General features: G+C 44.0%; 2 protein-coding genes across 2 annotated transcripts in view; both read right to left on the bottom strand.

The window, feature by feature from the left end:
- Nucleotides 1-15,990, bottom strand: part of BAZ1B (bromodomain adjacent to zinc finger domain 1B) — a 108,520-nt gene extending 92,530 nt beyond the window's left edge. Inside the window, exon 1 of the mRNA XM_073616583.1 lies at nucleotides 15,532-15,990. Coding sequence (XP_073472684.1) covers nucleotides 15,532-15,650 — 119 coding nt within the window. The 5' untranslated portion in view covers nucleotides 15,651-15,990. The remainder of the gene's footprint in view (nucleotides 1-15,531) is intronic.
- Nucleotides 15,991-21,880: 5,890 nt separating this feature from the next.
- Nucleotides 21,881-25,319, bottom strand: part of MKS1 (MKS transition zone complex subunit 1) — a 92,328-nt gene continuing 88,889 nt past the window's right edge. Inside the window, exon 18 of the mRNA XM_073616582.1 lies at nucleotides 21,881-22,118. Within this exon, the coding sequence (XP_073472683.1) occupies nucleotides 22,015-22,118 (104 nt within the window). The 3' untranslated portion in view covers nucleotides 21,881-22,014. The remainder of the gene's footprint in view (nucleotides 22,119-25,319) is intronic.

Here is a 25,319-nt window from a genome sequence, read left to right as displayed (position 1 = left end):
AATCTCTAGTTGAAAGGAATCTGTATGGAGACGTTGCAGTGACAACTGTCTATAATTGCTTTTCTCTTTGTAAAGATTTCTCCTCACTTCCTGTTGTCTACACATCACTGACGATGACCGAGATCAGGCACAAACGAATCACAGACAGGGCTTCAAGCCGCTACTGCTGTTGTCCTGACCAGTCAGGACAACAGCCAAAAGCAGAGGCAGCGAGAACACCCAGCCACTTGACGCCTCTCCGGAAGCCATTCGCAGGCGAGAATCCCACGGCCCATCCAATCAGGGCTTGGAATATAGGAGCAGGCCTTGCTTGTGAGAAAATAAATAATGGAGATGGCCAATAGGGTCGAAGGAGGAGGGACTTGATGGGAGATTCCCAGCAACTCCTACACTTTGCCAAGCTATGCTCACGCCTGGTGCCAACAGTAAATGAGTTTAAAGCCCAGGCACCAGGACACCATTTCTAATCCCAATGGCGACCTGGCGCCTGGGATTTGTCGAACCCTTCTTTAAAGCAACTGTAGACAAATCTTGTAGCCAAGATGAAAAGGTTAGGAGCCAGCAAAATAAGTAGCTGGTCTCAAAGGCAATCAGCATTCTACAGTCTTATTTTATCAACATATATAGGAAAATTCACAAAATAGTAAAAGTATGAGAAAATATAGCAATAAAAAAAAAAAAAAAAAAAAAAACCCAAAACAAAAACAAACACAGACCCAGACAAATCATGGTTGTGAAAAAAACCCACCACGAACAAAAATATCCAGAACTTATTTAAAAAAAAAAAAAGTTATACATTGATTTGCATTTTAAAAAAGGGAGTGGAGTAAGTATTCGATCCCCCCATCAGCAAGATTTCTAGCTCCCAAGTGTCTACTATACAGGTAACAAGCTGAGGTTAGGAGGGAGCACTCCAAAGACACCTGTCCACAGAAGCAATCTGATTCCAATCTCTCCGCAATGGCCAGAACCAAAGAGCTGTCCAAGGATGTCAGGGACAAGATTTTTAGACATACACAAGGCTGGAATGGGCTACAAGACCATCGCCAAGCAGCTTGGAGAGAGGGAGACAACAGTTTGTGCAATTATTCGCAAATAGAAACCCAAAATAACTGTCAATCTCTCAGTCTGGGACGCCATTCAAGATCTCACCTCGTGGTGCTGCAATGATCATGAGAACAGTGAGGAATCAGCCCAGAACTACATAGTAGAATCTTGTCAGTAAACAAGGCAGCTGGGACCATAGTCACCAAGAAAATAATTGGTAACACACTATGCTGTGAAGGACTGAAATCCTTCAGTGGCCGCAAGGTCCCTCTGCTCAAGAAAACAATGTACAGGCAAGTTTGCCAATGAACATCTGAATGATTCAGAGAAGAACTGGGTGAAAGTGTTGTGGTCAGATGAGACCGAAATCAAACTCTTTGGCATCAACTCAACGTGTTTGGGGGAGGCATGGTGCCTATGACCCCTAAGAACATCATCCCCCAAACAGAGGTGTTTTTCTGCTTAGGGGACAGGACAACTTCACATCAAAAGGGACGATGGACGGGGCCTATGTACCGTCAAATCTTGGGCGAGTACCTCCTTCCCTCAGCCAGGGCATTGAAAATGGGTTGTGGATGGGTATTCTAACATGACAATGACCCAAAACACACAGCCAAGGCAACAAAGAAGTGGCTCAAGAAGAAGCACATTATCTTGGACTGGCCTAGCCAATCTCCAGACCTTAATCCCATAGAAAATATGCGGAGGTAGCTGAGGGTACGTGTTACCAAATGTCAGCCTTGAAACCTAATGACTTGGAGAGGATCTGCAGAGTGGAGTGGGACAAAATCCCTCCTGAGATGTGTGCAAACCTGGTGGCAAACTACAAAAAGGTCTGCCCTAGTCAAATATCCCCCCCAATTAACCTTAGCGATAATGATCTGGTACTGCCCCCACATGAATGCCTTAAAGGCATCCCACACAGTTGGGTCAAAAGCCGTATTGGGGTTGACACTCCAATAAGCAACCCAATTTACTATTTAAATGAAGACATGGTAGGGGACAGGCAACAAGGTAGAGTAGAGTAAAGCTGAACCCGCATGGAACGAGCAAAGGAATAGAGCATCTCTCCAGCAAATATACAAATCACTCAAGAGCAATACCATGAAAAGGAATAAGTAAACTAAAACAAACAACCCAAACCCAACCCCCCCCACAGAACTGAAAGAGGCTTTCATTCCCCAGGCACTCCGCTGCATGTAAATGCAGATGTGCAAGAGGCGCTTGGTAACACCTTGACAAGAGCAAAAGTCATAGCAGGTAATTCAGCTAGGAAGTATGGTGCAGGTCACCCAGTAAAACTGGGGCTAAATTACTTAATTGAATCAGTTAAACATTAACCATAAACGAACGTCAAAGCAGTAGACAACTGGGCAACAGTCCAAAAGTAAAGTCAGTCACAGTAAAATAGAGGATCCCATCATCCATAACTGAACACATCGAGTAGACCAACAGCTAAAACCATCTTAAAATTTTATTACCAAAAAAGTCTGTGTGCGCACTTTACTTTCTACTTAATGTCACTAACTTCTGGCCCAGCTTTGTTGTAGCTCATGCCAACCGCCATTTCCATCTTGTAAGAGCGCCTAGGTCACCAACTGAAAGAAGCTACATAGACAGTGTAATGGCATGTTGGAGAACCTAGACCCCTTTCACACCAAGGCGCTTAGCGTTAAAAATAGCACCTGCAAAGCGCACTGAAACAGCAGCTCCATTCAATCCAGTGTGAAAGACCAAAGGCTTTCACACTGGAGCGGTGCGCTGGCAGGGCGTCAGAAAAAGTCCTGCCAGCAGCTTCTTTGGAACGCATTAGAAACGGTGAACTCACCGCTCCTAAAGCACCCCTGCCCATTGAAAACAATGGGGCAGCGCTGCTATAGCGCCGCTGCGTTTTGCGGGTGGATTTAACACCTTTTCGGCCGCTAGCGGGGGTTAAAACTGCACCGCAAGCGCCACTAAAAAAAAAAGGGCCCCTTTACCGCTGGCGCCCAGGGCGGCTCAGTGTTAAAGGGGTCTTAAAGTCAGATCCCTAGCAAGGCTAACCTAGTTCCAAAAGAGAGACACACACACACACATACGTTCCCTGGCTAGCAAAGGTAACTTCAGGTATCATGTGATGTCTAATTTCAGACATTACTTTCCAAGTTCTTTATAGTAAACCTGCCATGACAAATGTGGGAGGCTGTCAGTTCTGATCAATTGCTGAAAATGTTCTGTGAATAGCTGCAGCTCATAGTGAGTGACCCCACCCCCTGTGGTCCCTAGGCAGAAGGAAAGCCAATACAGTGACACTTTCCAGAGAGGGCCCTCAGATATGAACACTTACATTGGTCTAGCTTGGACCAAAGACTGGTGCAATAAAGATCATACCTAAAGATCAATTTTAAAGTGTTAGTTCAATTTTTTTGAAATCACCAAAATCTCAAATCCCCGCACCAGTGGAGTGACTGTGGGAGCCCTGACAGCTGAGGATCGCACACCAGGATCTGATTTGTAAAGAGTAACTAACCCTTTTAAATGGAATTAACATATAAACCAAAGATGTAATATATTTCAGCTTACATATCCTTAGTAGTTTCGTTATTTATTTTTTTATGGCTTCCCCCTCTCGTTTTCACCTGGTGATCTGGCCAGTTGGAGTTCATCCAACTAGATGAGGAAGCCCCAGTGACACCTTTAAAAAGCAGCATTGTCAGTCTGTTGGAAGTGAAGTGTTAGGCCCCTTATACATGGCAGTCTCAGCAAGAAATCTGCTGATCCCCCGCTGAGAAGGCAGATGGCTGGTCAGTGTACGCTCTGTTTATGTAGAGCAGACACAGCCCACTCCTTTATGGGCAGTTGGATGTAAATGGACTGCCTGTCAATTTACACTTGACTGTCATCCGTCTGTTTTTAGCAGACAGAATCAGATGGGATGCCAACGGACACATGAGGGCAATGGATGGTCTGATCAAGTCCACCTGAAAAACTGGACAGGCAGACCCCATTGGTCCACCCATGTGAAAGAGCTTTAAGATGTACTAGAAGGTTTAGTTACATTAACAAATTGAAGCTAAACTACAGCTGACACTGCAGTTACACAAGCAGTTAAGGCAACTCCCCCCCCCCCCCCTTTTGGACAAGGCTGGGTTCATACTATGTGTGGCTGCAGGACACAGCAGGGAGTTCGGTGCATCCCAGTTCACTGTTTCAGGTCCAAATTTCTGCCTGAAGTGGAGAAACCCACATCCAATTTGCATAAGTGTGAACCCAGCCTGAATGTTTTTGCATGAATACATAAGCTGATCATTGTCTCAACACCAACTGCTACATTTGCAGGAGAGCATGTTCTGCTGAAATACAACAGATGTACTGGCTGTATCACCGGCTAAAAAGGAAGGAAAGTCAAAGAAAACTAATGCAGCCATAACATCTAAGAAGAAGCTGCACAATAACAAATAATAATAAAAAAAATAAATAAATAAAATTTAGGGGTGTACCGAATGGCCTTTTTAGTGCCGAAAACTATACCGAAAATGAAATACACTAGACCGAAAAGCAAAAATAAAAACAGTTCTTAAAAAATATTTATATACAATTATACTTGACTAATATCAATTTAAATTAATATGAATTTGTTGGCCATTATTCCACTTTTGGTGCAAGAAAATTCAGTCCGCAGTCTCCAACCATCTGATACAGGAGACGGCCAGAGGCTGCAGACATGCTACAGGAGACGGCCAGAGGCTGCAGACATGCTACAGGAGACGGCCAGAGGCTGCAGACATGCTACAGGAGACGGCCAGAGGCTGCAGACATGCTACAGGAGACGGCCAGAGGCTGCAGACATGCTACAGGAGACGGCCAGAGGCTGCAGACATGCTACAGGAGACGGCCAGAGGCTGCAGACATGCTACAGGAGACGGCCAGAGGCTGCAGACATGCTACAGGAGACGGCCAGAGGCTGCAGACATGCTACAGGAGACGGCCAGAGGCTGCAGACATGCTACAGGAGACGGCCAGAGGCTGCAGACATGCTACAGGAGACGGCCAGAGGCTGCAGACATGCTACAGGAGACGGCCAGAGGCTGCAGACATGCTACAGGAGACGGCCAGAGGCTGCAGACATGCTACAGGAGACGGCCAGAGGCTGCAGACATGCTACAGGAGACGGCCAGAGGCTGCAGACATGCTACAGGAGACGGCCAGAGGCTGCAGACATGCTACAGGAGACGGCCAGAGGCTGCAGACATGCTACAGGAGACGGCCAGAGGCTGCAGACATGCTACAGGAGACGGCCAGAGGCTGCAGACATGCTACAGGAGACGGCCAGAGGCTGCAGACATGCTACAGGAGACGGCCAGAGGCTGCAGACATGCTACAGGAGACGGCCAGAGGCTGCAGACATGCTACAGGAGACGGCCAGAGGCTGCAGACATGCTACAGGAGACGGCCAGAGGCTGCAGACATGCTACAGGAGACGGCCAGAGGCTGCAGACATGCTACAGGAGACGGCCAGAGGCTGCAGACATGCTACAGGAGACGGCCAGAGGCTGCAGACATGCTACAGGAGACGGCCAGAGGCTGCAGACATGCTACAGGAGACGGCCAGAGTTCCCATCATGCAGCCTGTCAGTTCCCCATCACATGCAGCTTGTCAGTGTCTGGATGCAGCCTTGCCGTGCCCGGATCAGAGCGGCGATCTCCGTGTGTCCTGAAGCTGTGAATTGAATCACCCGGGCGGCTGCAGTAACAATGTCCTGCCTCCTGTAATCACATCACGCTGATTCAATGTCCCGCCATTGGATCAGTGTGCCGACTGTCACAGGAGGCGGGACATTGTTACTGCAGCCGCCCGGGCAATTCAGCTCCGTGACACACAGACCGCCGCTCTGTGGGGAGGGAGGACTGGGGCGAGCCAGGAAGACGCCCCCGCAATGGGCAGCACCAGGGTTTGGGGGCCCTCCCAGGCCCCACCCCTGTTTTCGGTAAGATTTTTTTCGGCAATGCTCTGAAAACACTATTTTTGTCCGATATGTTTTGGCGAGTCCCAAAAAAAAGTTCGCTTCTGGGTTTAACACCGCTTTAATATGGTTGTAAACCCTTCCATATACCCAGTGAAGTGACTGGCCTCAAGTTATACATAGATGAAACAAATCCTCCTACATAAGTTGTATCTGTTTATCTGCAGCCCTCTCCTCTACATCCACTCAGTCCAGAATTTATAAAGCTTGTGTGAGCTGTCAGAGTTGGGAGAGCTGAAATTACACACTGCAGAGCTCAGTGGGGACTGCTCTGAATGCTGATTGTAGAGAAGGGACTTCTCCCCTTCACACAGGAACAGAGCTAAGGCTGTCAATCACTGGGCGTGTGCCGAAGATCCCTTTGGTCACCTTTCTTCCCTGTCAGAAAAACTTGTCAGAAGTTATTCAGGCGTATAGCAAACAGGGCAGCAGACAGATATGACACTTTGTGCTCTGGATTGAGACAAGTACACACTAGAGGGTTATGCTTTCTTCATATTTCATGTCTGAGAGTTACAACCACTTTAAAGGCCACCCAAAATCTTGCAGCAATAAAATATGCAACACTCAACACTGTATTGTATAGAAAACAGGGCAGATTTGATTTAACGAGAAGTATGGGTGTCTCCCTCCCCCCATATTCATACTTGCCTAGGTGGATGCAGCATCAGACCAATGCTGCATCTGTCCCCCGCCACTGAGAACCGAGATACTGTAGACTCGGTTCTCTCACCTCTCCGGAGAGCTGCAGCCTGTCAATCAGCAGCTCTCCTGCTCTGTTCCTCCACGTTCAGTGGAGCGCTGAGCTGTGGAGGGGCAGGGAGCAGCCATCTCAGTGGCTCGCTGAGAGGCTGAGACTGCCATCAGTCCAGGCAGCTGGTGGATTCAGACTTCCTTGACTGATTACAGTGATGTCAGCGGAGAACGGACTTCAGACTGCTCTCCACTGAAAACGGGTCACAGGAGTGCAAAACTAAAATGCACTCCTGTGACCCATAGGAGAAGCCCAACCTAAAAAGCTCAGGCTGGACTGATTTAAATCACTAGTAAAAAAAGCTTGGATTTAAAACATTTTTAAAGAGCAACTGTCATCTCTGTCCCCCAACGGCTCCCCTGACTCGCTGCTGACTCACTGACAGTCTCACTTTAAATGGGACAGCTGGTCATTCAGCAGTGATAGAAGGTGAGGGACGTGGCGGCAGCAGGTGAGTGGATGCCCGCTAACAGGCACTACCATATGATGGATCTCAAATGACAGGTGCTCTTTAAATGTAAGGACTTATTCTTGCTGGTAGTTAGAATCTTTAATATTTGCAAACAAAATGAAGAGTGCCCATTTAGAATAATAAGCTGTCATGTTAGTAAAACAGCGATATCAGAACCGATTCAATCATACAGTTTGTAGTGTACATAGATTTGCAAAACAATGGGATAAAGGAATATTCCTGAGCTTTGGTTTATCTCATGGTTACTGTGAAATCGTGTGAATGCAAGGCATGTTATTCTCAGCTTGCATTCGCTGAATGAGTTTACCAAAAAAAGGGAAATATTGCAGTATATATAGCCTCATGCTACATAACTAAGCTTAATTTCATGCTGAATAAACTAAATTATTAAATGTATCTTACTAAATGTATCTAAAAACTTTGGCTTTTTACTGAAAGCATCTTATAAAATAAACTTGGGGAAAAAAAAAAAAAAAATGTAAATCATTGATCAATATCCACCCTGAAAGAAAATGAAGCAATGTTCACTTTAACTGGATAAAGATAGAACATATGAAACTCATGCCTGGGCAAATTTTAGCAGCCAAGTAGCTAACAGCTAGTGTTTTCAGCCTTTGTGTGCCACAGTGGCAAGGAAGCGTCCACTGGGTCCTGGACTAGGCTGACCACCTCCTGAACTCTGCATGCATCTCTCCACCCTTTGAGCTAAAATGTGCTAGGAATATTTACAAGGCAAGTAATACTAATACAAAATTATATATTTCAATGTAACTGGATGATCCAGGATTTAAGATTTTTTTCTCCCCATCTGCAAAACCACTATACAGATTGTCACAAATAGTATACACGCAACAATAGTACAGTTTAATGCCCTAGACTTTGTTGATTCTCACTAATATGTAAACCATAAAATAATTTCAACACTATAGTCATGCTGAATAAGTAAAAAATGGATTTGCTGCCTTCCAGTTAACAAAGCTATAAAAAAAAGGAAGGGTGGGGTGGGGTGGACGGACACGTCCATACGTTACTATGCACGCTCCCATAGATCAGCAGACGCACACCACCAATAACCCCACACGTTAGAACAATAGAATGGCATTCCAGGCAATGGCCTCTCCAACAAAAAGTGAACAGAAGCAGGATCGGCATCACAGATGGGAAAAGCTGGCCACACACAGATCACTTGCCTGTTAACTGTAAAAGCCTACTATCAAACCTACAAGAGAATACAAATTCATCATGAATAATCCGAGTTTCTCTTTAGTATATTCAAAACATTTATAGGCATGCGGAAACATGTTTACATTTTCACACAGAAATGTTTCAGGACAAGCGTTTGGGAGACCAACGCCCCTTTCCGGTCTATGTAGTACTTGCATACTGATCAGAACAGAAAGGGGAGTTCTCCCCAAAGCTTGTCCTAAAAAATGCAATGTTATTTCAAATGAAACAGTGTTAAGATTTGTTGAAAGCAGACTACTATAGCTACAACCTATTTACGCAACTTTTCAGAACATTTGATGCCAACAACATTTGCAACAATTCACAGCAACCAATAAGAATGCTTGTTTATCTGAAGCCATCCTAAAAGTCGATTAGAAGTAATAGTCAATACCCCAAGGTACATTAAAGTGGTTCTATGCCGCTTTGTGATATTTACCTACAGGTAAGCCTTTAACCACTTTAGCCCCGGACCAGTCTGCTGCCCAAAGACCAGAGCACTTTTTGCGATTCGGCACTGCGTCGCTTTAACTGACAATTGTGCGAAGTGGCTCCCAAACAAAATTGACATCCTTTTTTTTCCCCCCACAAACAGCTTTCTTTTGGTGGTATTTGATCACCTCTGCGGTTTTTATTTTTCGCGCTACAAACAAAAATAGTGACAATTTTGGAAAAATAAAAACTTTTTTTTATATCTCTCTCTCTATATATCTATATCTCTCTATATCTCTCTATAATTTTCGTCCTCAGGATACACACATACATATAAAAATTGCAATAAGCGTTTATTGATTGGTTTGCGCAAAAGTTATAGCGTCTACAAAATAAGGGATAGTTTTATGGCATTTTTATTCATTTTTTTTTTTTACTAGTAGTGACGGCGATCTGCGATTTTTATGACTGCGACATTATGGCAGACATAACGGACAACTGACATTTTTGGGACCATTGTCATTTTTACAGCGATCAGTACTATAAAACTGCACTGATTACTGTAAAAAATGACACTGGCAGTGAAGGGTTTAACCACTAGGGGGCTAGGGAGGGGTTAAGTGTGTCCTAGGGAGTGATTCTAACTTGGGGGGGGGGGGGGGGGACGACACTGTGTGTGACATCAATGATCACAGCGAGCTATGATCAGTGACACTGTCACTAGGCAGAACGGGGAGATGCTTGTTTACATCAGCATCTCCCCGTTCTTCCTCTCGATGATTGTGGGAGTCCGTGGGACCTGCGAACCTACTCACAGAGCTCACGCGCCGCCGCGCACACGAGGGCAATGTGGCAAATTCAAAGGGACGTACAGGTAAGCCCATTTCCGTAGCCATGCCATTCTGCCAACGTATAAGTACATGTGGCGGTCGGCAAGTGGTTAAAAGGCAGTTTACCTGTAGGTAAAATGAATATCTAGGAGCTATTCAACCTGCATGCTGACGCCAGCAGCGCATGTACTCTGAAGGTCCGGCATTATCGTGACAGAGCTTCTTTCTGGAAGAGGGCTCCCGTGGGATGGTCAGTGGCACCCTCTTTACAATTGAGGTCAGTGGCAAGAATCCTCTTACAGATAAAAAAAATAAATAAATAATCATGGGTGATATTGGTTACTCATATGAGAGCTATAAATTGCTCAAGGAACCCCTAGCAAACTGAAGGAAACCTGGCTAAGAAAGGCTTGAGAGAAGTATGAGGTACAGCTTTATACTTACCTAGGTGGATGCAGCATCGGATCAATCCTGCATCTGTCCCATGGCATGAACACCACCGAACGCTCGGTTTTTACAGCTCCCCAAGCAGAGAGCTGCTGCCTGTCAGTCACAGCTCTCCGCTCCTCCACGCTCACTGGAGCGCTGGGCTGTGGAGGCCAAGCCAGGTGTTGGTCCAGGGATCTGGCAGATCTAGACTCTGTGGTCATGGACCAACTTCTGCGACTTCAGCAGAGAGCGGACTTCAGCTCGCTCTCTGCTGAAAACAGGTCACAGAGTGCCGCAACTAACAATTATTTCCATAATCGATTAGTAGGCCGATTGTTTCGATTAATCAGATAACCTTAAAAAAAAAAAGTGTGGTGTATAATTTAGTTAATATGTACAGTTTAAAATAAAAGGCAGTTTCTTAAATAGCTATATACAGTGGTAAATATAAATAACTATATGGTTAGTGAGCAAAATCTCCAATCCACTGAGAATAACAGACAGAAGAGATATACTGTATATACTATTAGGATGTTGAATCTGGTAAATATCAGACTCGAAGATCAAATTTTTTTTTTATTTAAAAGAAAAAATAAAATTAAAGACAGTTTTGCAGATTTTCAGACAGAACTGTAATATATTATGTATGACAGACTCCCTTGTCATAGGCAGGTGGCTGTCACATTATGCTGGCAATACAAAAACAAATTTTAAGAACGTTTGTTCAATTTTCTAATCATTAGTGGGGTCAAATGGACATTTGTTTTCAACCACAGTGATGGGAAAATTCAGACAGTGTATGTGGTTTTCGTTCAGAAATGACATTCATTTTAAAACTAAATGTTAAAAAGCAAGTGAAATTGTCCAACTACATTCCTTCATTCAGTGAATGTACGAAGAAGATTTTTCGTAATGAATATACGTGTATGGCCAGCATAAGGCTCAGTTAAACAAAACAAAAAACAACCATGTTATACTTACCTGCTCTGTAATGGTTTTGCACAGAGCAGCCCTGATTCTCCTCTTCTGGCTCCTCCTGCCTTCGGAGCTCCCCAATAGCAAGCTGCAAAGTGTAGTAGCAAAGTAAAAAACCCCCAAAAAAAGAACCACTCACTTACTGCCCAGGACTACATGTCCCATGAGGCATTGCTCCTCACATTCACAAATTCAGGCATTTACTGGCATGTATGGACAGTGTACTGAGCTGTATTTATGCTGCACTGTATTTCCTGATATGTAAACAAATAATGCATTCTGTACGCAGGCCTACTAATCGGCTGGCTCATTAATCGATTAATTGTTTTGGCCGTCCTCTAAAGCATCAGCACAGTTAACAGAATGGGGGCATAATATGCAAAACAGCCCCATCTCTTCATAGGTAGAGGAATGGTCTTTACCAGAACAATCAAACCCACAGAAAAGCCAGCAGTTTGAGAAAAGTTGTAACCAATTTAAATTCAATAATCAGACTACAGAGCACCTGCTCTTCATGAAGTGTAAGGGCTCTCATTTATCTAGGCCATGATGTAGTGATTATTATGTAAAGCCAGATTTTAAAGTAGAAAAACCTGAATAAATCCTCTGCATATAGCTATACACCCCAAAACATTTCTAGCAAACTGCTTGAAACAGGGATTTTTGGTTAGCAAACTGCATTTAAAATCAGAACGCCAGGCATGCAGCTAGATAATTTCCCTCCCCCATACATACACTGTTTTAATTAACAAAAATAATTGTATCTGTCCATTCATTCCTAATATTTACACAGCACAGCCCTGTCTGTTAGGGGACTTGATCTCTGTGTTGCAGTCAGGGCCACTTTACACTGCCCACATGCCAAACTACAGCCATGTGTGGGCAGTGCTCCGTTCAGGCTGCAGTGGGGTAGCATGACATTTTAGCACATCACATAGCTCCCATTTTTTTTCCTATAAACTTTATTTGAAGTGCACAAAAGTGACATCATTCATGTGGTCATTGTGCTATGGTATAGAGAGACATGCGGTGCCTTCCTGTGCCTAGTGATAAAATGCAGCAGGTCTGCATTTTATCACAGCTCCTTTGCACTGCAAACAGGGCACATAGAAAACAATTCTGTGTGTCCTAGCAGTGACTGGCATTCTTCCAGTGTGAAAAAAAAAAAAAAAAAATGACAGTCATTGCAATCTACGCAAACAGGCGCTTGAAAGTGGAACTGCAAGTTAAATTCATGCAGACGAGACATACTAACACATATGCAGCTGTAAAAATTTCAGCATCTTCCAAGATGAATGAACTCCCATCATCCTGGCCCAGCCAATGAAAATGGGCTCAGATCTGTAGCCAGAAGACAACTGTCTGCAGATGTCAGCAACCAGTGAGGGACCTCAAACACTGCAGCGGATATCAGTATAGTTCCACTGTACGTAACATATGTGGGTCCCCTCCTCAATCTATAGCTGGCCATAGATGGATGAAAATTTGACTGGATCAGCAGGGACTGGCTGAATTTGGATCACTCTAGGGCCATTCCACTTCAAGAGGATCCAAACTATCAACTCCCCCAAACAGGACTGCTGGAAAATTTGTGATTGAACTACTGCAGCGCTGATCAGTGTATTCCAAGAGCATAGGAGTCCCAGCTGTCAATAAGGGATCTCAGGCAGAACTGCAGCAAAATCGCACCACATCTTAGGCTGCATTGAAAAAGAATGGCACCTGAACATACGTTTTGCAAATGTGCTGCGATTTGAGATCACATGCAGATTTCAGTGAATCTGTCCAAAATGCCAAATGTGAATGGAGCCTAAATAAAAGGTGGGTACACACTAAGAAAAATTCTGCATGAGGAGCAATTGTTTGATTCATATATTATACTAAATAGTTAACTGGCAGCACCAAAAAAAAAAAAAGAAAAAAAAAGTCGTCAAATCTATGGCCAGCTTAAGGCTGGGCAGTAAGAGGAGAAACAGCATACGATGAGCTCATCGGTCACTCTGCCAATCAGCATGCTTCTAGAAGTCCTTAAAAAACAAAAAAAACTCTGCTGTAGAGTACAAGAGGCTGTCACCAGGCCAAATTCTGGTACTTACAATAAAAATAAGCTGGTGAATTGATGATTACAGGGCCGCTTTAAAAAGCAGTATTAAACCCAAAATGTATTAGATTACAGCTTACCAGTCATATGCAGTGGCCGCATTTGTTTTCTTTTAGGACTTTCTCCCTCTGTTTTCACCTGATCTGATCTTTATTACAGTGCCCGCACTCTGGAGGAAGGAGTAACAGATATTTGGAAAGTAGCATTGTCAATCTGCTGAACGGGAAGTGTTACTTGCAGAGTTACATACACCAACCTCCAGCTTATAGTTTAATATCAGTTAGAAACATTTTTTTCCTTTTGGGATAAAGATTTTACTTGAATTAAAGCCGATCATTGTAAACACCCCTGACAGTGGTAAAAAAGGTTGTCTTGCCCCTGTAACTGCTACATCAGAACAGCTTGCTCTGTTTAAAAATGACAGACTAAAAATGTTGCTAAACCCACAACAGTAAAATCAGTCTGTATATGCAGTAAAGCATGCTTGTTATACCAACTGTGGAGCCTAAGGGGTTAATCCTCTGATCATCCCCTTCTTCCCCAATCCATCTCCTGATAGTACAGAACCTTGGGAGTACTCTGCACATGCTCAGTTTGGTGTGTATTGCTAGAGGGTTTTTTTTTCTAGGGAGGGTGCATGTGATCAGCACAGGGCCAATTAGCACTCCCCAGACAGAAGGCCAGGGATTCTGCAGCCTCATAGGACAGATCAGAATAAAAACTCCTTCTAAAAGCTTTAACCAAAACACTGATAGATGTCACAAGACTGCTGATGAGAAAAGGTATTTGGCAGTTAATATTTACTAAAACTATTGCAATTCCATGTACTGTGTGAGCCCAGATATAATGAACGCAGGGTCCTGGGTTCAGTAACACTTTAGGCTGGGTTTGGTGCATCTGCATTCACTGGTTCAGGTCAGATTTCAGCCCAAATTTTGGTCTGCATTCGGACCTGAAACAGACCAAAAGACGCACAGGACTCCTGTGCAATTAGCTCCGAAGCAGCTGCAGATATATGTGAACAGGCTTCATAGAGAGCCCTGACAATCTCCTGCTATGTGAACTGGATGCGGGACATCTAAATCACAATCGTGTGAACCCAGCCATACACGGGTCACATTACAAACAAATTCTCTTTTTTGAAAATCAGCAATTGTACACTTTGTGATCAGATGGTGCTTCCATCAATTTCAGAATTCGGCCAACCAAGCCCTCAATTCCACGTCATGTTGCTATGGGAATCTTTATTTCCCGGGCTACAGCTCATGTACGTTTTTTTTTTTTTAATTACAAATTTCTCGCACAACTCTCCCATCGATTAAGCAATTTGTTTGTTTTCCCCAAAAAATTTCCAACATGCCTGATCACTCAAATTCGATGGTTGAATGAAAATCGGCTGTTGCCGCAGCCCAAGGCTCGGTTCACATTTGCGCGATGCGGGAACCTTGCAAATCGCACAGCAGTTTACACTGCCATATGCAAACTGTCAGTTGTGTCAATACACTGTTAATGACACCCCCAATTTTGCTTGCACTGCAGGGCGTGGGGGGGGATCCTGCGCGAGTTTCGTCTGAATGCAATACGACATCAGCCATACTATCTATATGGCTGAAATCGCATTGCATGTGAATTGCACTGAATCACATACGATCTCACAGAGGGAAGTAGTTGGAATCGGCACTAATGGTGCGAAATTCAATAGAAAATTCTTCAAAAGAACGTTTTTTTTTTTTTTGGAATTTGACCCACGTGTGGCCTGCTTTACGGGCTGGATAACCAGGTGAAAAGAAACAAAACAAATTCAGACATGACATCTAAGAACTGGTAAGAGAATATATATATATATATATATATATATATATATATATATATATATATATATTTTTTTTTTTTTTTGCTTTAAGTCTGGGTAGTGAACAGAGCAGCAGCAGACCGATGAGATGTGAGCTCCTCGGTCACTCTGCTGTCTCCTCCTATCAGCATGCATCTGGAACTCTCTGAAACCATGAGCTCTGCAAGAGGCTGATCCCAAGACAAACTTACACTTACAATACAGATCGGCGTATTGCTGCGGATGATGATGATGATTAGAGGACTTGTCCTGTAAGGATAAAGACGTCACATCGATCACCATCGGAAGCGGCTAAACAATGACAGGACAAGGCCGGACAGATGTGATCGGTGCCCCCCGGCCATGTCCTCCCTCCACCCCCCTCCCCGGTGATGATGAGGTCAGGCTCCCCGTAGCGGTCAGTAAAGGATACTCTCGGTTCTTGAACGCCTCCTTGGTGTGCTCTATGACGAACACTTCCTCTCCCTCGGCGGGCGGATCGCTCGGCGGCTTGGCCAGCGGGAAAGGCTTGCGGCCCAGCAGCGGCGCCATCCCGAACGCAGCTCGAGGGGACGGAGAAAACAACGGCCCTCGTCCGCAGCTGCCGATGACGTAGCTATAAAGGAAGACGCGTGCCTATCACGGACAGCCCCCTCCGGTTTCCCGCCCTGGCCCCGTACACACACAAGAACAGAAGGGATTGAAAAATGGCGGGAGATTCCCTTCCGTCGCCGGCTCCCTCCTCCTCCTCACCGTATCGCACACAACCATGAATACGCCGAGCGCCCAGCCACGCCTTCCGCCGTCCCAGCCAACCACGCTATTGGTGTTTAGAGAAGCCGGGTTTTACCGTTAGCAGTTTCGATTGGCTGTTATTTTCCGTGAACACGCCCCTTTCCTTTTTACCTTTCTTTAGCAAGGTTGGTTGTAGCGCGCGCAACGGGGTCGCAGATGTCACTAATATTGACGTTTTTTTTAATTCGAGGAACTTTATTGCGATAAACAAATAGAAAGGCGATACGGACGTTCTGGCGCTCTTATCTGTTGAATTTTGATTTCTTTTCCGGGGTAACCAAACCCATCATGATGACGTTCCCAAGCCTTTTCCCGCACACCAAAGCGGCCTATTACTGAAGACGGGCCCCGGTGTCAGGAACAATGACAACCTGCTGAGATTGGCAGGGGAGAGGGGCGGGGCCAGCCAGGCTTCTGAGACTGGCAGGAGGAGGGGCGGGGCCGGCCGGGCTGCTGCTCTCATCTCATAGGCTCGTCTCTTTCCCTTTCATAAGTAGAGCAGAAGTGCGCCATGGGCCAGTACATTGAGAGAATAATAAAGATTTCACATTCCAATTTTAGAATGACTGCATCTGCATGGTTGTCACATGTCCCTGGTTATCTATCCCTAGAAAAGACTATAGCAGAGGGCATTGCCCACCTGCCTCCCTCTTTGTATGTAAGCTTGGCTATACACTGCTTGTATTTTAACCACTTCAGCCCCAGAAGACCCCCCCCCCCTTCATGACTAGGCCATTTTTTACAAGACGGCATTGCATTACTTTAATTGACAATTGCACGGTCATGCGGCTCTGTACCCAAACAAAATTTATGTCACTTCTGCGGTTTTTCGTTTTTTGCACTATAAACATAAAAAAACAGACAATTTTATATTTAAAAAAAAAACAAAACATTTTTTTTTACTTTCTGCTATAAAACATATCCAATAAAAAATTCTAATTTCTTCATCAATTTCGGCCAATATGTATTCTGTTACATATTTTTTGGTAAACAAAATCCCAATAAGCATATATTAAGTGGTTTGCACAAAAGTTATAGTGTCTACAAACTATGAGATATTATTTATTTATATATTTTACTAGTAATGGTGGTGATCAGCGACAGAGAGCAGTGCTAAAAATATGCACTGTACAGGCAGGGAAGGGGTTAACATCAGGGGGCAATGTGTGCCTAGGGAGTGCTTACTAGCTGTGGGTAAGGTGTTTGTCCTATGGGAAGGCAGAGATCCTTGTTCCTGCTGTGCAGAAACACAGGATCACTACCTTCCCTACTGACAGAACAGCAGTCTGCCTCGTTTACATAGGCAGACCGCCGTTCTGCTTCTCTCCCGAATGATCAGCGAGTCCGCTGGACCCACTGATTGGCTCCTGCTGTGTCGAATCACAATAGGAGCGGGTTGCTGGCTAGGGGCGTGTGCACCCCAGACCTGGAATTGCAGGATCACATACAGGTACGTGATTCTACCCAGGAGAGTAAATCTAAAGGAAAATTTATTTTATTTTTTTAAATAACAAACATGTTCTACTCACCTGCTCTGTGCAATCGTTTTGCACATAGCAACTCTGATCCACCTCTTCTGGGGTCCCCTGCCGAGTGCCCCATAGCAAGGCGGTTACTCTGGGGGCATTCAAGTGTGCTCGCTCCTGAGCCGTCTCTTTGTGTCCGAAGTTTGGAGACCATTGCCAAAGATGGTTTGTAGGGTATTCCTGCGTTATCGTAAAACGGGGTGAGGGAAAAAAGGAGAAGCCCAAATCAAAGTGAAACAAGGAAAAGCAGCCTACACCGAGTAGGGTACAGCCTGTCCCTGGCTATAATAAAAAATGAGTTTTACTCATTGCCAAAGATGGATCACAATTCAATCTGCTTATGGCTATTCCTGCTCGACATAAGTCGATCCAATGATTGACTTTTGTTGAACGGGACTGTTGCAAAACTTATCGATCAGAGACTTGCAGCCAATCAGCTGCAGCTGCTGATCAGTGTATTCTGACAGCGGAGGAGTCTCACTGTCAGAATACAATGGTACAGCGGAGGGGATTCCTGCATCCGCTCTGCATGTATGGATGGGGACATTTGGTTGTTTTTATTTTTTCTGATCAGCCCAGTATCTGATCAAAAAAAAAAGAACCATCCATGGCCAGCCTGATGCCGGGTACACATGGGCCAAAAAGATCAGTTCGACAGGAACCAGACGACTTTTGTCCCATGTGGGGGGGGGGGGGGGGGGGGGGGTTGGTGTCAGAACACAATACAACAGAGCACAGCAGTGAAGTTCCCTACACTAACATCATTTGTGTTAGTACAGCAATTTGTTCAGCCCACTGGGTTGAAGGAAAGGCTTTACTTGCTGCTACATTTCGCTTTCCCTACTTTCTGTAGACATGTATGTTTTTACAAGCATTCTATCCAGTGATGTCCATTCAATTGTTTGTTCCCGCTGTCCGCATGTCAAACCTGTTATCTGACAGTGACTTTGCACTTGGTGGAAAGACACACCCAAGTAGTTGTTAGGTAAATGGCTATAATTAGCTACAGTTAAGCTAAGGTTTGATTGTGACACAGCTATTGGTTACTAGGATATAGAAATTCAGCTCCGGATCACAGTGGGTGAGATTTACTAACACTGGAGTGTGCAAAATCTGGTGCAGCTCTGCAGAGAAACCAATCAGCTTCCAGTATTTTTTTTTTTTTTTTTTTTCAAATTCAACAAACTGAATTTCGAAGCTGAATGACTACCATGCACAGCTGCATCAGATTTGGCACTCTCAAGTTTTAATAAATCAACCCCACTGTCACATCGTATGCGATTCTCACAGGAATCGCAATGAATTCCTGTGTGGTGCAATTTGAGCCCATTCATTTTGCATGGCTGTAATCCCACCACATCCACATGAATAAGGTGCAGGCAGCTTTTTTTTTTTCCCCGCACTGTAACCGGATTGTATGGGTGTTCATACCCATGCAATCTGGTTCAGGCAAACACACTGTATTCTGAAAACTGCATTTGAGTTGTTTACTTTTAATTGACACTCGCAGTAGATCGCATGAACGCAGTGCAATGTGGGAAACGCAGCAATTCCTGTGCGTTTCCCGCATCAGTGTGAACCGGGGGCTCAACAGATCTAGTCAGCGAATCTTGTCGATTGAAACAGACATGGAGACATCTGCTTTTTCTTTTGTAGCACTCGGACTGACCAATGTTTCTGATACAACTCACCCAACAGGTAGAAGTGTTTACACCTTTCTTTCTCTTTCCCAAGCCCCCTTCACGCCAAGGAACAAGCACGAAAAATCTTCTCTTAAGATAAAAGAACAAACAATTTTCGTGTATATATTAATATTAGTGTGTTATTTGTACAAAAAAAGTAGGAGTGACCGAGACTGCGCATGCAAGGAAATAAAAGAATACATTACATCACTTCAGAACTTGTATTCTGTCTTACGAGAATTTTCATAACTTTAGTAACCCATTTGTTTTTTATATGAGACTAGCGTGCAAAAAAAAAAAAAAAAAAAAAAAGGACAATCATTTGTCTGATATTCTCATGTTTTCGAGGCTTTTAGATTTGTGTAACTGCAAAATGCATTGCACTGCCGTTTATCCCAAATAGCATCTCAAAGCACAAAAACAGTATCCTGCTTTGCAGGAGATTTAAAATTTGCTGCAGGTTTGTTGCTTCTTGTGTTGGGGTGTGTTGCCAGCCTATTCGAAATGAATAGGTTGCCATAGTGCAATACATGTTAATGCCCCACACAATGCACAAGTTAATGCAACACACCAGGATGCTGAGGTGTGAAGGGAGCCTAAAAGATTGGCCTGTTGCGTAGACATTTTAAACAATAACAATAAACTGAAGCACTCGATATTCTCTTTTAGCAAAATTTTAAAATACACCTAGGTACAGAGCTATTTTGTCATGTTAAAGCCTAAATGTAGCTAAAATAAAAAACAAAAATCAGCACAAGGGACATCGTTGACAAACAGTAGGATGTGTCCCTAAGTCCCAACTAAGGGGGTGTCATAGGCTCTCATCAAAAGAGCCTGACTATGCCTGTCCTTTCCACCCAGCTGCTCCATTCATAAAAGCCATACTATTATACTCTATGAATGGAGGGGGTGGACCAATCATTTGCCCCCCACCCCTTCATTTATAGATTGAGTTTCATTCATAGAAGCTGTAGTATGTCTTCTATGAATGAAGCAAAAGGGCGAGCATAGATAGGCTCTCTTGATGAGAGCCTGTGACAGCCCCTTAGTTCTATTAACCCTCGCCCACCACACTGGAAAATTACAACATGAGGGTGGGGGTTGTTTGTATTTGTCATAAAAAAAAAAGTCGCAATTGAGTGGCACAGTGGCTAAGTGGTTAGCACTTCCGCATGGCAGCACTTGGGTTGTTGGTTTGAATCTCAACAACTGCACTACCTGCATGGAGCTTGCATGTTCTCCGGTTTCATCCCGCAGACATGCTGGTAGGTTAATTGGCTTCTGTCACAATTGGCCCTAGTATGTGTATGTATGTGAATTAGGGACCTTAGATTGTAGGCCCCTTGAGGGCAGTGATTGCTGAGAATGCATTAAAATATATGTAAAGCAATGCGTCTAAATTGACAGCACTATACAAGTACCTGTAATAAATAAATACCAGAATGGACAGATGGAAAGGGGTCCTAATACAAAGCGTGGTGGATTATGTAATGTTCAGCAATGTATGGAGTCACGGGCAATGTGTAGCAGTGTGGTGTACTTCTGCTTAGTGTAGCAAGGAGGAAAATCACCATTTTGACTCAGATTTAAAGTATTAATACTTGAGTTATTGTGGGATTTATGCAGGAAGAAGGGGAAGCAGAATGTACTTTTTAGAAGAACGAAAAATGAAGCTTTAATGCTTTAGGCCATTTTTTTTTATTTTAGACAGGGTAGTGAGGGGTTTGAAGCTGCTAGGATTTCTTTGCCTTCTGTGTCCTTGTTAGGGAAATGTTATCTTTACTGTCACCAAGAATCAAAGTGAAGGGAAAAAATAAAAAATTTGAGTTGGCATCTAAACAGGAATAGAGGGAAAAACCTTCCAATGGGGACACTTATTCTGATGATAACTGGTTTCCCTCACCAGGAAGAAATGTTACACTTTTTATCCAAGGAGAGATTTTATCATACTTTTTGTCTAGAGGGCCAGAGCTGAAGAAAAATGTCCACAATAAAACACAGATGGCAAAAAGAAAAGTTCTTGCTATTCTCTACGCCTCTAGGATTTTTATTGCTAAAAGTTTGGGAGCTGCAGGTGAGAACCAAGCAGGCCAAAGATGATGCGATTTTCATTCCTGCTACCACAGGTAGCAGGAATGAAAATCGCTTCATTCCCCTATCAACACCTTCAGTGTTGATGGAGGAATTTCACCCATGGATATATTGTGCTCTGCCAGTGGGGTGGGGGTGGGTATGGGGAGCGGAGAGCTGCCCCTGCTGGGAGAGCAGTGATTATTGATCACATGTAAAAATCCAAGATGCTGGTTGTACCCAAATCTTTGATGGATCAACTTGAGTACAATCACCCTGCCCATAAATGGTTAGCATTTCAACTAGTCCCTGCTGAACCAGCTAAGATTCGTACCTTCTATAGCCAGCTTAAGTGAGGCATGGTACATTAAGAGACAGACTAGTTATAGATCACGATCATTTAAAGACATGCACTCAGAAAACGTAGAAACCATTTTACTGGAGCTGTGTGATGTGACTTCTCATAGATCATTAACACAGCAGTGCTGTGGCCAAAAATGACTTTTATTGTTTTAGAACATTTAGTTGAATGTTATCTTAGACCATGATTGGTTCAGAGCAGTCTTCCACAACCAAGTGATGAGTGATGTTCTCTTAAGGACCCAGACCAAAAGTAAAGACTTTGTCGGAAATCAAACCCAGCCCCACACAAAACTGAGAAATCCAAGCAGAGTTGCTCTTTAGTAATAAAAAAGTATAAAGAGAGACATACATAAAAAACACTTTATATAAATTATGGACAGCTGTGTACAAAATGTAAGGAACAATAATTGTAATATTTATAATATGTACACATTTTTAAAGCCCGCCTGTAGGCTAAAACTACTGTTACAAACAGTGGTTTTAGGCTGTCGACTGCTCAAGTGATGTTTTTGAAGTGGTCAAAATGGCCTTAGGAAGGCTCTCTCTAGCCAGCTGCATTCGTCGTCGTGCTCTCTGGAAAGCATCTGTAAAATAACAAAGAATTAGTGTTTGTTTTCAGGCAGAAATACAGAAAAAAGGTGATAACTCTTAGAACTGAATTCCAGGAATGGAATCCATTGTATAGTTACATTGGTCCCATTTCGTCCAATATAAGTATGTTTATGTCATACCAGTGGGACCGCCGAAGAAGCAAAGAATCACTGTAATAGTCACCACTACTACAGTGATCAATGCATGCCCAGTAGCTGCCCTGCTGCATAGTAACCAAAGGGGGTCACTTGCTTGGCACAGGCACCATTCACAGAACACCTTGCATCTTTCCCAATGATTGCAATGGAGAAAGGAGGCGATGAAGTCTCAATCTCCACCTTTTTCCAGATAGAGAAAGTTTCGTATTAATTGAGAAAAATGCAAGGCATTTTGGGGATGGCGCCTATGCTAAGTGAGTGACCCCCTATAGGTATTATGCTGCAGGACAGCCACTTGGCACAAGAGACCCAAGAAACACTTCACTTCGGATGTTGTGATGGCTGCCATGATCCAATTCCTGTAACCTTTGGAGCAGAGAACTTCGGAAGCGGTAACTTGAAATTGGTCTGGACTACTAACATAACAAAACTCTCAAAATAGGATTTTTATAACAGCTTACCTGTAAAATACTTTTCTTTGAGGTACATCACGGGACACAGAGCCATAGTAGTTACTATGTGGGCTATAGGCCACCTTCAGGTGATGGACACTGGCAAGCCCTAAGACAAAAGGTGCACTCCCTATATAACCCCTCCCACTACTGGGAGTACCTCAGTTTTGTATCAAAGCAATACACATGTATACCAAAGAAGGGAGGGACCTCTGCGTCCCGTAATGTACTTCAAAGAAACAGATTTTACAGGTAAGCTGTTATAAAAATCCTATTTTCTTATGGTACATCACGGGACACAAAGCCATAGTAGTTACTATGTGGGATGTCCCATAGCAATGCCAACTGAAGGGAGGGAAACAACAAAAGTAGGGCACCAAGAGACAAGAAAGCTTATACTGCAGACTGCAGTACACAGCGCCCAAAGGCGATATCCTCATGACCTTTTACATCTACTTGATAGAATCTGGTAAATGTATGGACTGAAGATAGAGTTGTCACCTGTTCGGGTTTGGAATCATGCGTCCAGGTTTCAGACTGACTGAAACCCGGGCACATTATTCAGATCAGACTATGGTTTCCCAGCAGGGTTGCTGGCTGCAGGTGTCTAAACCGAGAGTGTCTGTTACTCTTTCACGCTGCCCAAAGCTAGCACTAACAATTCACATCCACACACAGACAGGAGAGTAGAGAGGGCTCGATCTGCTCCTTTTCCTCCCACCCCTACCCCTCTGTGTTCGTCCACACTCCTCAGAAAAAAGTATGGGCTGAAAATATGTCCAGCAGCCTCAGATACATCTGGATGAGAGGTGTTGACTGCCAAGGGGTGAGTGAGCTCACTATCCATCCCTGTCTGTTACTGAAGTCTCCTCCTTCTCTGTCCTGCCTTTGAGTGAGTACACCAAGGCAAATCAGGGTTCTCAGAGCAACCCTTACATCAGAGTTCCCCTTTAAAGCAGAGGCCACAGTGTTCCGCCTTACATCAGTTAAATCAAGGTTCCCAGAGCATCCCTTATGTTAGAGTTCCCAGAGTTCTCCCTTACATCAGAGTCTGCAGAGTCCGCCCCTACAGTGTAAGGGAACTCTGCGAGTTCAGATGTAAAAGGGGAACTTTGTGGATTCAGATGTAAAGGGGACTCATATGATTAGAAATGTTAATTGCAAAATATGAAAAAAAAATTGCTGTCTGCCGCTAAAGTGTTGACTGTGTTGACGGGTTTGACTCGAAGGAAAGGTGGCAACCCTAACTGAAGACCAAGTTGCGGCCTTGCAGATCTGAGCCATGGAGGCTTCGTGATGCACTGCCCAAGAAGCACTAACAACCCTGGTGGAGTGCGCTTTAATATGAAAAAGAGGAATTTTCCTCTTTAAACCATAAGCTTGAACAATCACTTGACAAATCCATTTAGGAATAGTAGATTTCAATGCTGCCTGTCCTCTTTTAGGACCGTCTGGCAACACAAACAAAACATCTGTTTTACGAATCTGAGCGGTCGCTTTCAAATAGACCTTGACCGCTCTCACCACATCAAGAGAATGTAGTGACCTCTCTTCCACAGAACAAGGTTCTGGAAAAAATGACGGCAGAACAATATCCTAGTTTAAATGAAAACCTGACACTTACCTTTGCTAGGAATTTAGGATAAAGCCGCAATACAACCATATCCTTATGAATAATCAAATATGGCTCTTTACAAGAAAAAGCAGCCAACTCTGATACTCTTCCCGATACTCTTCTTGCAGAAGATATGGCAACCCAGAAAATTATTTTCCTTGTCAAGAGGACTAAGGGAATATCTTGTATTGGCTCAAAAGGCTGTTTTTGTAATGCCGACAGGACTATATTTAAGTCCTAAGGGTTCAGGGGTGGCCTAACTGGAGGATTAATCCATGTTACCCCTGAATAAAGTTACGAACCAGAGAGTGAGAAGCAAGTGGTCGTTGAAAAAAAACACCGATAAGGCCAACACCTGGCCTTTGATAGTACTCAGGGCCAGCTTCATTTATAATCCCATCTGTAGGAATTCAAGGATCCTACCTATGACATATTTCCTGGGGTACCAACCCCTGGATTCACACCAGGAGACATATGCCTTCCAGACTCTACAGTATATGATTCTGGAGGACGGCTTCCTAGCATTAACCAAAGTAGAAACTACTGAAGCGGACAGCCCATGGTCTTTCAGGATGTGGGTCTCAATAGCCAAACCGTTAAATTTAGCATTTGTAAGGTAGGATGGAATATGGGACCTTGCGAGAGAAGGTCTGGCCACAGTGGTTGGGTCCAAGGGTCCTCTAATGCCATCTTTATGATCTCGGCAAACCAAGATCTCCTGGGCCATGCTGGGGCCACAAGAATCACCTCCTTTCCTTCTTGCTTGATCCTGCGAAGAAGGCGCAGAAGCAGCAGAACAGGAGGGAACGCATAGATCAGTGAAAACTGATCCCATGGAAAAACCAAGGCATCTGTTCCGTATGCCAAAGGATCCCTTGTCCTTGACACAAAGTTGTGGACCTTGTTGTTGAACCTGGATGCAAACAGATCCACGTCCGGAACTCCCCATCTGTGACATATTGACAGAAA

The sequence above is a fragment of the Aquarana catesbeiana genome, linkage group LG02 (genome assembly GCF_042186555.1).
Source record: "Aquarana catesbeiana isolate 2022-GZ linkage group LG02, ASM4218655v1, whole genome shotgun sequence".
NCBI lineage: Eukaryota > Metazoa > Chordata > Amphibia > Anura > Ranidae > Aquarana > Aquarana catesbeiana.
This window is presented reverse-complemented; position numbering and strand designations above follow the sequence as displayed.